This window comes from Euprymna scolopes, chromosome 10 (assembly GCF_053919585.1).
Source record: "Euprymna scolopes isolate OS-2025 chromosome 10, ASM5391958v1, whole genome shotgun sequence".
Lineage (NCBI taxonomy): Eukaryota > Metazoa > Mollusca > Cephalopoda > Sepiida > Sepiolidae > Euprymna > Euprymna scolopes.
Genome location: NC_136491.1, coordinates 21,380,054 through 21,394,530, shown reverse-complemented (window position 1 = coordinate 21,394,530; position 14,477 = coordinate 21,380,054). Strand labels below are relative to the sequence as shown.

The 14,477-nt window shown below is 36.4% G+C and overlaps 1 protein-coding gene across 1 annotated transcript in view; it reads left to right on the top strand.

The window, feature by feature from the left end:
• LOC145285856 (sodium-dependent multivitamin transporter-like) overlaps window positions 1-14,477 on the top strand; it is a 215,613-nt gene that overhangs the window by 155,151 nt on the left and 45,985 nt on the right. Inside the window, exons 8-11 of the mRNA XM_080134296.1 lie at window positions 1,540-1,677; window positions 4,097-4,232; window positions 8,882-8,970; window positions 11,073-11,188. Of these exons, the coding sequence (XP_079990422.1) occupies window positions 1,540-1,677; window positions 4,097-4,232; window positions 8,882-8,970; window positions 11,073-11,188 (479 nt within the window). The remainder of the gene's footprint in view (window positions 1-1,539; window positions 1,678-4,096; window positions 4,233-8,881; window positions 8,971-11,072; window positions 11,189-14,477) is intronic.

Here is a 14,477-nt window from a genome sequence, read left to right as displayed (position 1 = left end):
CTTCGGGATCTGAACTGATCAGCTCCATCATCACCCTGCTGTCATTACAGCGTCTTTCTTTCTGATCTTCTCTGGAACACACTTTGCACAAATCTTCCGCATCTTCAGTTCCTCGCAATAATTGTGTGTACATTTGCCACACTGACATTAAACTATACATTTATTGTGTCTATAGACACACAACGGTCTTTACTTCTTCCAAATCCTTCATCATCCCTCACAGAGTCCTTGTCTTCCTTGAATCTCTTATGTCACTCAAAAACTGACGATCGATTCATGCAAGATGGTCCAAAATCAATATGAAGCATTCCATACGTTTCTGTGGCTTTTTTCCAAGTTTAAAACAAAATTTTATGGCACATCGTTCTTCTAAAGTGTCCTCACGTCCAGATTGCATGTTTGAAATTCACCAGCTGTGATAACCAGGCTTAAGTAGGGTGTATTCCAAGTCTTGTTGCAGCTTTTCAGTTGAATCTGAAATCGTAAAAATTGGCCATTCATCTCATAAGATGTATAGCAACAATATAGTTAATTTTCAAGAGTTTCCGACGATTTTAAATACTTGTACAAAAAAGTCTGGAAACTTATTTAAAGCGCCACGTATTTTCTAAAAAACTAATATCGAAAAGGAAAAGAACAACTGCCTTAGTATAGATATAAAAAGAAAAGAACAAATATCGAAGACTTAAAAAGAGTGTTGTGGGTTAAGTTGATCTAGCTATTTTACACGTTAATCATATAAAACCAAAGATTAGATCAGTTTACACTAGTTGATTAAATAAAGTATTTAGTTCGAAATTCCCAGAGTGATACCAACTACGAGAAAATGAAAATACAATGGCTGACACGTTGTGTAAAATTACACCAATCAAGATGAAAGAATTAAAAGACGTACACATAATCTATTATTTACGAATATTTCGTGCCTGTCTGTCTGAAACCGAAACAAGACTATGACTTCTATTCTGTATCTTTTAATGTTCAACTAAGTGAAGGTATATGTTGTGTTTTTTTTTAGGAAACTATCGACCCAGGCATAACCTCCTCCCTTTTTAAGGAGGGAAGTATATTATTTTTTTTCTGTGTTCATGAAACCACCATCCCGGGTATTACTTCTTTTGATAAGGGGGTGTAGTCTGTATTCTGTTGTCATGATACTGTCATCTCAGGCATTGCTTCCTCCTTTGGGAGATGGTGTAGTATATGTCCGTTTGCCATAATCACGCCCAAGGCTGACGGAGAGTACTGTAGTATCTGTTCTGTTATCATAAGACTATTATCCCAGGTATTACTTCCTTCTTTTCTTTTAGGTGTGTATGTTTTGTAGTTATAACACCGTCCTACTAGGGTTATTATCTTCTCCTTTTTAGGGATATTGGTGATATTCTAAAGAAAGTTTTACTAGTGTAAATAACTAATTTATGCAATAAATATCATCGAATACAATTAAAGAAAATTGTTTAGATTCTGTTTTTTTTTTATTTGATTTTTTTTTTTTTAATTTCTCATTTTAACTTATAAATTTTTGCTTTAAATTAGCACGAGGTTCGATCCTTGGGTGAGGCATACAGTGTGGAGCCTTTTATTTGGAAACTTTTTCCGATCGTTTAACACTGTATTTAACCAGTCGACTTTTCAACGTATATCTGCAGCCAAATCTACAAAAGGGGCGATTTGGTAAGTGTTCATGTCTTTTTTTATGTAAAAATATCGACCAAAACTTTTGGGTTATAAACTTTTGGTAGACAAAAATTGTGGTCGAATATTCTGAATATGCATCCATTCAATCTGTGCGTTTTATGATGAAAATATCATTTCAAACTTGAGGTGGACGGAACGACGGAAATATTCTTTCAAACTTGAGCGTGACAGACTAACGAAAATGCCATTTCAATTTTAAGCGTTACAAACATACGAAAATACTTTTCAGACTTAAACATGACAGGTCAACGCAAATATTATTTCAAACTTAAGCATGACAGATCAACGCAAATACTATTTCAAACTATATTAAGGAGGGAAGTATATTATTTTTTTTCCACATATTTTCAATCGTCATCAGAAACATTCAGAAACATTTTATCAAATCGATACGAACTCGAAGTACAAAAAATAGAAAAGACTCGACAGATCAACGCAAATACTATTTCAACCTTAAGCATGACAGATCAACGCAAATACTATTTCAAACGTAAGAATGACAGATCTACGCAAATACTATTTCAAACTTAAGCGTGACAGATCAACGCAAATAGTATTTCAAACTTGAGCATGACAGATCAACACAAATACTATTCCAAACTTAAGCATGACAGATCAACGCAAATACTATTCCAAACTTAAGCATGACAGATCAACGCAAATACTATTTCAAACTTAAGCATGACAGATCAACGCAAATACTATTTCAAACTTGAGCATGACAGATCAACACAAATACTATTCCAAACTTAAGCATGACAGATCAACACAAATACTATTTCAAACTTAAGCGTGACAGATCAACACAAATACTATTTCAAACTTAAGCATGGCAGATCAACGCAAATACTATTTCAAACTTAAGCATGACAGATCAACGCAAATACTATTTCAAACTTAAGCATGACAGATCAACACAAATACTAGTTCAAATTTAAGCATGACAGATCAACGCAAATACTATTTCAAACTTCAGCGTGAAAAATCAATGCAAATACTCTTTCAAACTTAAGCGCGACAAACCAGCGCAAATACTTTTTTAAGCATTTCAGACCAATGAAAATACGGTTTCAAACGTAAATGTTTATTTCTCTCTTATGATCTGATACGAAAAAAAAAGTTGACTGGTTGGATGTTCTGAAATTGCGTCTATTCAATCTGTGCATTTAACGATGAAAATGTCGTTTCAAATTTTAGAGTGACAGACCGATGGACTAATTGACATCTAATAGAGATATTTTGATTCAACTAAGATAAGATTCGTATATTCAGTTTTCTCTAGTAGGGTAGAAAAATTCAAATTTATGTGATAGACCAAACGGAAACCCCGACAATCCACATATTTTTAATCGTCATCAGAAACATTTCATCAAATCGATACGAACCCGAAGTACAAAAAATAGAAAGGAATCGACGCTCTTTACATGTCATAAACTCATCATACATTTTGAATTCTAACAACTATCGTTCGTTGGAAAATAATAATAATAAAAAAATTCTTTCAACTATGCATCAATAAGAGTCATTGTAAAGATACACTTGAACAGGATCGGATGTTATATCGGCCGAAACGTTGTAAGAGCATACCAAATTATAATAGTATTCCGAACAATTCAAATAATATAAGTTCCTGGATATGACCTTAAACTATATCCAGTGGTGAAGTCCCAGCTTGTGGGCTTTGGGGTGTGTGGAGCCACCCTTTAATTGCCATTGCTCCCAGGTCCACTCTGACCTGGAGTGGTAGTACCTGTTAGGGTCCCAACTATGAGTTAAATAGAAACCGACTTGAAAACAACAAATATATTCTATTAAAAATTTTGCTTCAAAATCTTTGATTCGGCATTAAATAACCTGAAAAGGGTTGATATGCCGTAAAACAAAAACAACCAACCAATCAAATAATATAAATGACCAATTCTCATCTCAAAATATTGTTCCTCTATTGTTTTTACTGTTTACCCGGGAGGTAACGGTGGTTCCGTGGTTAACGACACGGACTGACAATGTGGGTGTCCCAAGTTTGAATCCAGTTCGTTCCACTAATTTTACTTTCATTTAGGATGTTAGCAAAGTTCACGTGGTCTCTCCCGTAAGTACCTGATGTTTTTCTAGAAATAATTCTAACTAGGAAAAAAATCGAGGAAACCAATGCTTACAGCAGAATCTTCGAATTCATACGATATGATGATGATGGACAGGAGTACCCAGACTTTTTTAACAATCGTGTATAATATATTTTTGGTGGCCCAACGGGTCGCGGATCGATTAGTTCGAAATTAAAACAAGAATTCGTGGCATCATAAAATTGTTTCGGTGATTTATTTGTGTATTAATCCGTAATTTGTAGATTTAGTTATTGCTGGTTTATAATCCTTCATTTTTCTCTTCCTAGGGTGCTCTTGATAACTGGGCCGCTCTATGCTATCACGACGGGCTTTGCCATTTTCCAAGGAATAGCGTCTTATGCGTATTTCAAAAAACAGCGTTGCGATCCTCTTGCATCCGGGCAACTGACAAATCCTAACCAGGTAACATTGTCCGTCTTCAAGTCTTTCAAAATCTCTACGAGTAGAAATTCCGGAAACCGTTAATTATAATTACACTAGCCTGGGTGCCTGGCGTTGCCCGGGTATTGGGAGGTGTGTGTTAAGCAAAAAAAAGTGGTAGTAGGCAGACAGGCTTGAAGCCGTACTGCGAAGGATGAAACAGACGTGAAAATAAAAACGTGACGTCTTTGCCGGTGCGTCCATCGCCAAACCGAAAGTGAAGAAGGTTTAAATCAAGGCTAGTCAGTCGAAAAAAGGGGATGACTTTCGAAAATATCGGCGACGAAAAAAGCGACCCCTCCTTGTAGAAAAGTGCTCAGTTGAAAATCAGAGAATTAATGCTTTTAGTCAATTTTTCGATATTTGGAGTCCGAAGGGCCGATCTTCAAAACGATACTGATCTCGTGGAAATCCATCGCCTTTGTCGAAAGTTTTAGACACACACACATGCATACATACATACATACATACATACATACATACATACATACATACATACATTTAAACAGACAGGTGAGATTAATATTACAGACTAGCCTGGGTGCCCGGCGTTGCCCGGATGTTTGGAGGTGTGTGTTGAGCAAAAAGAATAAAAAATAAAAATAAGTGGCAGTAGGCAGACAGGCAGGCTCGAACGTTTACCGCGAAGGAAGAAAAGAACGTGAAAAAAACATGACTTTTTTTCCGTTGAAAAATAACGAACATGAAAATAAAAACGTGACGTCTTTGCCGTTGCGTCCATCGCTAACTGGAAATAGCAAATGTTTAAATCAAGGCTAGTCAATCAGAAAGAGGGGATGGCTTTCGAAAATATCGGTGAAAAAAGCGACCCCTCCTTGTAGAAAAGTACCCAGTTGAGGGTGAAGGAATTAATGTTCTTAGTCAATTTTTACATATTTGTCGTCCGAAGGGTCGAGCTTATAAAACGATACTAATCCGTCGCCTTTGTCGAAAGTTTTAAGCAGACATACATACATTTAAACAGACAGGCGAGATTTATATCATAGACTAACGTTGCTCGGGTGTTTGGAAGTGTGTGTTGAGCAATAAATAAATAAATAAATAAAGATAAGTGGCTATAGGCAGACAAGTGGGCTCGAACCCGTACCTTGAAGGAAGAAAAGAACGTGAAAAAAACGTAATTTTTTTCACGTTGCGTCCATCGCCAACTGGAAGTGGCGAAGGTTTAAATAAATTCTAGTCAAAAAAAGACATAGTACCCAGTTGAGAGTGAAGGAAGTAATGTTTTAGTCAATTTTTCGATATTTATTGTCCGAAGGGCCGATCTTCAAAACGATACCGATCTCGTGAAAATCCGTCGCCTTTGTCAAAAGTTTTAGGCAGACATACATACATACATACATACATACATACATGCATACATACATTTAAACAGACAGGTGAGATTTGTATTATAGAAAATGGTGCTGTCCTAGGAAATGGTTATGAAGAAAGATGCAAACAACGGCGCTAAGTAGAAAGAATACATTGTATAAAGAAAGGAAATACAAAGAAAAAGTTGTCTGTATTTCTGACTGTTAAGTTATCCAGCCAGTAGTCTCGCGATATTTTCTCACGAGAGTATTAACCACACGGTTTATATAATGGTTAGCAGAGTCCATTATGAATGAATAGGTAAATCTCCATAACATCCCTCCCTCTACAAGCCTTTACTCCGCAAGGGGTACCTAGTCCCTTACCCTTTTGTTTTTGTAGTTTTTAAAAGTATTTATTGATAGGATGATCCATTTTTTTTGTTGTGGCTCGAGACGGATTTTTATTATTGGATTACTTCAGCTTTAAACGCAAATACCAGGAAAATACCACTGAATATTAAAAAATATACAGCTTTAACATGTTTTTTTTTAAGTCTACTATTCAAAAGCAGGTGTATATTTGCAAATAGTTTTTTAAAAAATGCAGGGGGCAATTAGGAACAAAACATTGCGTTCTTTTTTTTTCTTTTCTTTTTTTTACACAGTGATCACCACTTATCAAGGCCCGGAAGCCACTCAGGGATAAGGGTTATTGCACGTACATTACGTTAGTGTGGAGATTTGATGAAGTATTTACTTAAGGGGGCGGTTCATTAGGAATTTGTTAACATTAGACTTGAAGACATCCAAGTTGTAGTCCGGAGGGAAGCAGGCAGACGGAACAGAGTTCCACAGGCGTGCAGTTCTAAGAAAGAAAGCAAAAAACAAAAACAAAACAGAACTGCTTGATCCATCGGAAGATATAAAACGATCATTTAAGCAAACTCCGATGTAACTTCGGATAAAAATGTCTGAACTGAAATTAAAATGTCGTATCCCTATATGAGGTTTAATATTTGAGAATCTGTTGTTGAAGTTGTTCGCAGTGATTGTTATAATTTATTTTTAGATTCTCTCGGGACGGAACTCCCCCCCTCCCCCATGGTCTTTTTCTGCCTCTGCTTCGAGTATTTCCTGACGTCGTACTGCCAAACTCGCGAACAGTCTCTTAGTTTGAGTTGGGTTTTAAGGAAACTCTACGAGTTTGACTTTGGATAGGGTGGAGAAAGTTTGTATGAATAAAAATGTTTTTTTTTTTTTTTTTTTTTTGTTTTTTGCTGTTTTACATACAAGCGAAAATCGTATATTCTATAAAGTTTCATAAGACGTATATTTTTCCGGTAAAACTATTTCTTTTAACTGTTAAAATTTATGCTTGAAAAGAAATGTGTGGCGGCCATTTACCTTGATGATTCAGGAGGGGCATATTGTCTGTATATTTGCTAAGTTCAAAGAAAACGTTAGTGATGGCGCACCATATAAAAAAAGGAGACTGGTTCACGCACGAGATTTCAATTTCTCAGCAAAGCCTGAGAAATTATAATATACGTGAATTTTGGTTGAGTGACAGTTCGTCTTTTTAACTGAGGAATCCGAATAATTTTCACACAAACCACTATATGAATGGCACTGAGTTCTTTGTTTTGTTGTCTGCTTCTTTTTCTCCCTCTCCTTCTGAAACGCATGACACACAGGGATCTGTCTGACTCTGAAACTCCTCGGCCTAACGTTTACAGGGAACATGAACTGGAATAGATATATTGAGAGTATTGCCAAGGCTGCTGCGAAGAAGGCGGGCTCTTTCTACCGTGCTAGAAAGCTACTTATACCCGAAAGTATCATGTACCTCTATAAGGCCACCATTCGCCCATGTATGAAGCAGTGTTGTCACATTTGGGCTGGTGCATCTGCTACTTGTCTATCACTCCTTGACAGGGTTCAAAAGAGAGTTACCAACCTGATAGGTCCTGGACTGTTATCTAAGCTTCAGCCTCTGTCCCATCGACGAAATGTTGCATCCCTCTGCCTGTTCTACAATTACTTTAATGGTGAATGCTCTGACGAACTACAAGACGTACCCGACGTGAATACCCCCGACAAACCTGACAAGCAGCTAAATCCCACTCCCTCGCAATAGAGATCTCTAGGTGTAATAAAGCCGTCTACTCCGATAGTTTCTTCCCCAGAACTGTTGTAACTCCCTCCCAGGATTCTGCTTTCCCAACTATACTGACATACAGAAGTTCAAGTGTAATGTGAACAAACATCTTGCTACTCATCTCCCTTCATAATACTCCTGCAAATTATGCCCCCGATAGGAGCCCCGTACTTCAAAGTGGCACTATGCCTTGTTTGGGATGAAAATTGAGCAAGAAAATTCACTGGCTTTTATGCACATGAGTACGGGCCTCGCTTTTGGTTCAGTCACCCAGTGTCGTTTCTGCGTCGGTCGCCACTGCTGTTTATCGCCTTACATAGCATCCCTGCAACTTATGTCCCCGATAATAGGCCCCTACATCCTAGTGGCACTTTGCCTTGTTTGGGGTGAAAATAGAATTAAACAAGTGAAGCATGTATAGTCCCCCGTGAGTGTACAGTGAACGAGGTATAAAAAAATGACTAAGTTCAGCATTTGCCGTTCCTTAGCCTCAAAAGTCCCCAGGGAACGTCAAATCCTCGTGAAAATGAACAAAACGGTGCAGTTTTAGGCCTTAACATATGTCAATTTAAGTTCTGCACCATGCAAAAAAAAATGACGAAGTCCATCATTTGCCGCTCCCTCATTTAGCCCCAAAAGTCCCCAAGGCCTGGGGTAGAAAATTATTTATTAATGAAAATGGAAAATAGAATTTGAAGAAAACGATCGTATTTGTTTATGTAAGACACAGGAGAGTTCAAAAGGGAGGTAATTTTCCGTTTCGATTTATTTTATAAAAACAAGATGGCCGCAATTTTTCACCTGCTAACACAGTTAAAGTTGTTTTTTTTTTAATAATTCAGTAATATTCAAGTAATTTTGATTTCATAATTTGGAAAGTGACTTTGTAATTTATTAGAATTGACAAAAAAAAAAATAGTGGAAACCATTGTTTTTTTTTTTTTTAATCTGAAAATTCCATTTATCGACTCCAAAATTTCTTTCTGATAGTGTAGAAGCGTCAAAAATTGATTTCTCAATAAAACTATATCTATTTTCAGCAAGCCTCGTCTCTTAACGTGATCCAGCGTTCTTTGTATGTCTTATGTGATTGGTTTGTATAACACATTTACTTTAATGCAAAGAAACTAACATTATTCTCTTGTTCTCTCTGACAGATCATGCCACTTTATATGATGAGGGTGTTTGAATCATGGCCAGGAATGCCGGGATTGTTCGTTGCTGGGCTTTTTAGTGCATCGCTCAGGTAAGCAAAAAGAAGTGAAAATTCAAATTATATTAATTACAACGAGATTACCCACCCACCCCGTTTTTCGCTCGCCAGACAAAAAAATAAATGATCGTTCATAGTCGAAGACGATTTGAATATTTTTTTTCATTAGTTTCATTAGTTACTAAATGTAGCGGAGAATGACACTTCTTCCCCAAGGCTACTCCACTTACCCTTGAGCCTCACCTTATAATACTGAGTGTTAAAGCAAGGGAGCATTAAGTACGATTTTTAGTCTTTGGTATAATTTAACCGGGGATTGAACCTTAGTTGCTCGGTCAATCAGTGTTCATTCTAGTAATTATGCTAAATGAAAATCTAAAAGATGACATCATTTATATTAGTATAATAGTTCTGAATTCTAACTACTGTTTTTATGTGCGTGTGTGTGTGTTTTCAAAAAATAAAAACATTCTTTCAATATTCGCCAATAAGAAGCAGTGTTAAGATACACTTGAAAAAAGGCCCGAGGTTACATCCTCCGAAACGTTGTGAGAATAGCAATCAAGATGGAAACAGTAGTTAGAACACGACGTTTCTGAATTTTTAGGATGAGGATTGGTTATTCGTATTATTTGGATTCATCTGACTACTGTTCTTATCTTGAGTGTCAGTTTCCGTCTAAATTCCAAAGTTCGACAGAAACATTCTCGAATTCAACAAGATACATCTGAAGAAGGTCGAAGGTTACATTGACCGAAACGTTGTGAAAACAACACAAGCTTTTGACAAACTTCTGGGTTTGACCTTTACTCCTGATCTGAAATGGAACACGTACATCGTCTGTTGCCAAGGTCGCTGGAAAGATGGTGGGATCCTTCTACCGCTCCAGAAGATATCTCACTACTGATGCAATTCTCTATCTATATAAAAGCCAAGTACGTCCAAGGATGGAATACTGTTGCCATATCTGGGCAAGAGCTGCTAAAAATAGCCTATCCTGCCTTGACAGAGTACAAAATAGACTTCGTGGCTTAGTGGGGGATGCCCTTTTCTCTACCCTGCAACCTCTCTCCCACAGAAGAGACGTTGCGAACCTAACCTTGTTTTATCGTTATTTCGATGGCAGGTGCTCGTCTGAACTCCAATCTCTCGTCCCCCCTCGCCAATCTTTCACGAAAAACACCCGTCTAGCTGAATCCACTGTGAAAAATTTCCCCCACTCTATATCTGTGCCTAAATCAAAACGCGGATTCCATGAACAAAGCGTCTTTCTTAAAACTGCACGCCTGTGGAACTCTGTTCCGTCTGCCTGCTTCCCACCGGACTACAACTTGGATGTCTTCAAGTCCAATGTTAACAAATTCCTAATGAACCGTCCCCTTAAGTAAACACTTCATCAAATCTCCACACTAACGTAATGTACTTGCAATAACCCTTATCCCTGAGTGGCTTCCGGGCCTTGATAAGTGGTGATCACTGTGTAAAAAAAAAAAGTTATAACAAAGCCCGTCCGTACGTCTTCAAATCCAACATAAACAAACTCCTGACAAACCGCCCCCTTAAGTAAGACACTCTATCAAAAACCCCAATACTAATGATTACTACAATACTATCTCATTGATTACTGTACACGCAATAACCCTTATCCCTGGGTGGCTTTCGGGCCTTGATAAGTGGTGACCCCCATGTAAAAAAAAACAAAACAACACTCAAGATGAGAGCAGTAGTCCGATGAATCCAAATAATAGGAATAGTAGTAAGAGCAATCTAAATAATATAAGCTTGACTATTGTTCAACTATAAAGCCAGGTTGGCCACAATTTCAACCAGAAAATTTCTCATCTTATTTGTTTGCATTAAATACTTATACTAAATGAAACATACCATGCCAATATCTTTGGTGTAAACAACTTCTATTTGAAATCCTGGCTGCCCCATTTTGTGAGAGCTTCCACAACAAATTTATCTTGTTTCTGATTTTTCTGTTATGGAATTCAAATAAAAAATATATAACTCAACAACAACAACAACAACAACAACAACAACAACAACTGTGGTCCGCAATTTTATCAAGAACAAGCGATAATTTAACATAATCGCAACTGACCATTTTCATTTTCTTTTCATTTTTCCAGCACTTTGTCATCGGGTCTCAGCAGTATGTCCACGCTTACATGGGTTGATATTATTAAACCAAAACTGAAGTCCAATGTTTCCGATTTAAAAGGGATCATCGCCTGCAAAGTGGGAAGTAAGTTTACAGGTTTCCATTTTTCCATTTTTATGCGAAGTTCAGGGATAAGTGATTAGTGTAGTATCTGTTCTTTTGTCATGACAAAATCTTCCTAGTATAGAATTTTACTTTTCTTAAACCTCTTAACCGGTGTAGGAGTGGTGATGGGGTTGGGCCCTTTTGTCTGTGTGGCCGGACTAGTATAACATCTGCCATGACTACTATTTGTTTCCATCCTTGCGCCCCATAGCAGTCCGGCCAACAGACATGAAGGGAGAATTTTCCTCTGCACATTAGATTCTTGATTTTCTACTGCAGGTTAATTCAATTAACAATAAGACCCTAATACTTACAGCAAAGTTGAAAATATATTCAGACATAAAGAGTATTAGAGCAAGAAGGCCCAATGCAATTTGTGTTAACTTGAGCCAGTTAACTATTTGTTCCAGAAGGTTCTCCTTAGATAAAGGATACGCTGGGGGGGGGCTTCTTTTGTAAGAGTTACAAAAGTAAAAGTTATTGACCAGTCCGGCAAGAAATGAGAGAAAACAACTTTCGACTGTCTCCGGTATCTGTTTTTATTCATCAAACTTATAAAGAAGACTAAAAGAGCCTAAGAAGAAAATTCAAACCCGAAACAATTTGAATGGAATTCTATTTTGGAGTAAAAGGACTATTTATAAGAACAGTTTATTTTATACTACGTTTTGGGCAAGTACCTTCTAAAGGTAAGATTTTTAAAAGAAAGAGAAAGACTGACAGGAAGAATTATTTAAGAAGAATGGGCTGAAAGGAAACATTTTTTTTACAAATTTATTTATTGCGGACTAATATCCTCATCTATTTAGTTGTTTTTCACGACGTTTCGGCCAACTGTTCCTCTGTCCTTCGTCAGGTTGGCCGAAACGCCGTGAAACAAAAACTAAACAGATGAGAATAATAGTCCGCAATAAATAAATTAATAAATAATACTCATCTCAATAATGAATTTTAATTAAATAATATATATAGAAAAAACTTTACAAAAAAACTTTTAAAACACTTTTGTAAAATACTTTTCACTTTAAATTTTTATTGTATGCTTTTCTTTTCAGTCTTATTTCAAATAAACAGAAATGTTTTGTTTGTTTGTTTGTTTTTCTCCAATTGTTGTTAGTATCGATTAGGATAACTAATTCTGGAATTGTCTCGGAATTAGTGACGACCTTTTTACGTATGTTTTCATTTTTTATTATTATTTTTCGTAATTGTTACCTAAGGTTAATTTTTAACTCTTGCTTTAGGAAACAAAAGCAACTTCTATTATTCTAATATAATTTGCGCTGAATTAATTTATTTTCCGAGTCTAGTTTTAATTTGCTCCTTTTTTATTTGACGTTTTTATTTGTTCAACTTTTATTGTTTTGTTTTTTTTTTTACCTTTTTTCTTTCTTTTATTGTTATCAAAAGACGGATTTTGATGAAAAAGTCAAATCCTGTCACTAGGTATTATCTTCTCGTTTTTAGGGGGGGGGTAGTGTAGTATTTATACTGATGTTATCACATGATTATCCCAAGCATTACCTATTGTTTTCGGAACAATGTAGTACAAGTTCGTCCGCTATGAAAACATCCTCCCAGGTATTACCTCCTACTGTTTCTTGGAGGGTATCGAAGTAGTGTAGTATCCGTTTTGTGGGCATGATACTATCCTACCAGACATTACCTTATTTTGTTTCATGGGAGTTGTATATTCTCGTTCGTCCTAGACATACTCTATCCTTTTTGATGAAGTAGTGCAGTATTTCTTCTATTTTATTGGACTATTTTCCTTAGCATAACCCCCTCCTTTGGGGATCATGTAGTATACGTTCGTTCGTCATATATAGTAAAGAAATGTGCGAACAGAGAGAAAGCATATTGTTAACTGTTAATAATAATAATAATAATAATAATAATAATAATAATACCAATAATAATTTGGAAGGGCAAATTTATAAACTGCGTCCCCTCCCCCACAAAAAAAGCGCATTAACTTCGGCTGATACAACACAAAAGGTGTGAAGGGTCAAGTAGGATGGAAAAAAACGAGGAGAGAAAGCACCAATCAGATCTACACTGGATGAGTACAAAGAGTACTGGAATCTTCGGGAGGCTTATTGTTACTCAATGTCAACTGAAGACTAATGTTCGATGTGATTAGTCAATGGTAAACGGATGTTGCGATAACGCAGAGTCATTTGCAAAGTTTATTAAAATAGATGGAGAGTACTAGAAATCTTGAGAGACTTATTGTCATCCAGGCTCCAGGTAACACGACTGGTTGTTGTCAGTGATTTCTGATGAGAATTCCTAGTGAGTATAAACGATAAAATATGTTAAAATAATACTGTAGTGTTTTACCTCCACCTTTGGGAACAGTGTACTATATGCATATGGTCGGTTTGATACCATTCTCCCAGGCACTACACTTTCCTTTGCGAACAGTGGAGTATATATATATATATATAGTGGACCCCCGATATACGAGATTTATTCGTTCCCGGGTTAAGCTCGTATCCTGAATAAAAATTGCACCATTAAGGAGACGTAGTGAAACACGACACACTTGACTACCTAGCGGTTGCATCTGGAAACTCGTAACTTGGATTTTCGCTCTGAAGCCATTTCGTATCTCGAATTTCTCGTAACTAGGGAAGCTCATATGTTGGGGGGGGTCACTGTGTATATATATATATATATATATATATATATATATATATATATATATAGAGAGAGAGAGAGAGAGAGAGAGGGAGAGAGAGACTTATATGTAATATAGTGAGTTTGTGTAATTCAGTAAATTTTCATATACCAATAGGTTTAAGCTAAAAAAGGTTGACTTAAGGATTAAGCTACAAAATTATCACATTTCATAATCGATATATATATATATATATATATATATATATATATATATATATATATATATTCGGTATGATACCATTCTCCCAGACATTACACCCTCTTTGGGGACAGGGTAGTATATGCTTTTTCGTCATATGTACTTGCAAGAAAACTCAACCAGAAATAGTAACATGCACATGTGCTACTTCATATCTGCTAATCAGACGATTTTTATTAAACAAAAAAAAAACAGATCTGAGAGTTTGAGAAAATGTTTTACTTTGTCGAAAAACTTTTGACGTTTCTGAATTTTTAGATGAGGATTGGTTATTCGTATTATTTGGATTCATCGGACTACTGTTCTCATCATGAGTGTGATTTTTTCAGAACGTTTCAGTCCATGTAACCCCCTCATTCTTCAGGTGTATCTTGTCAAACTAGG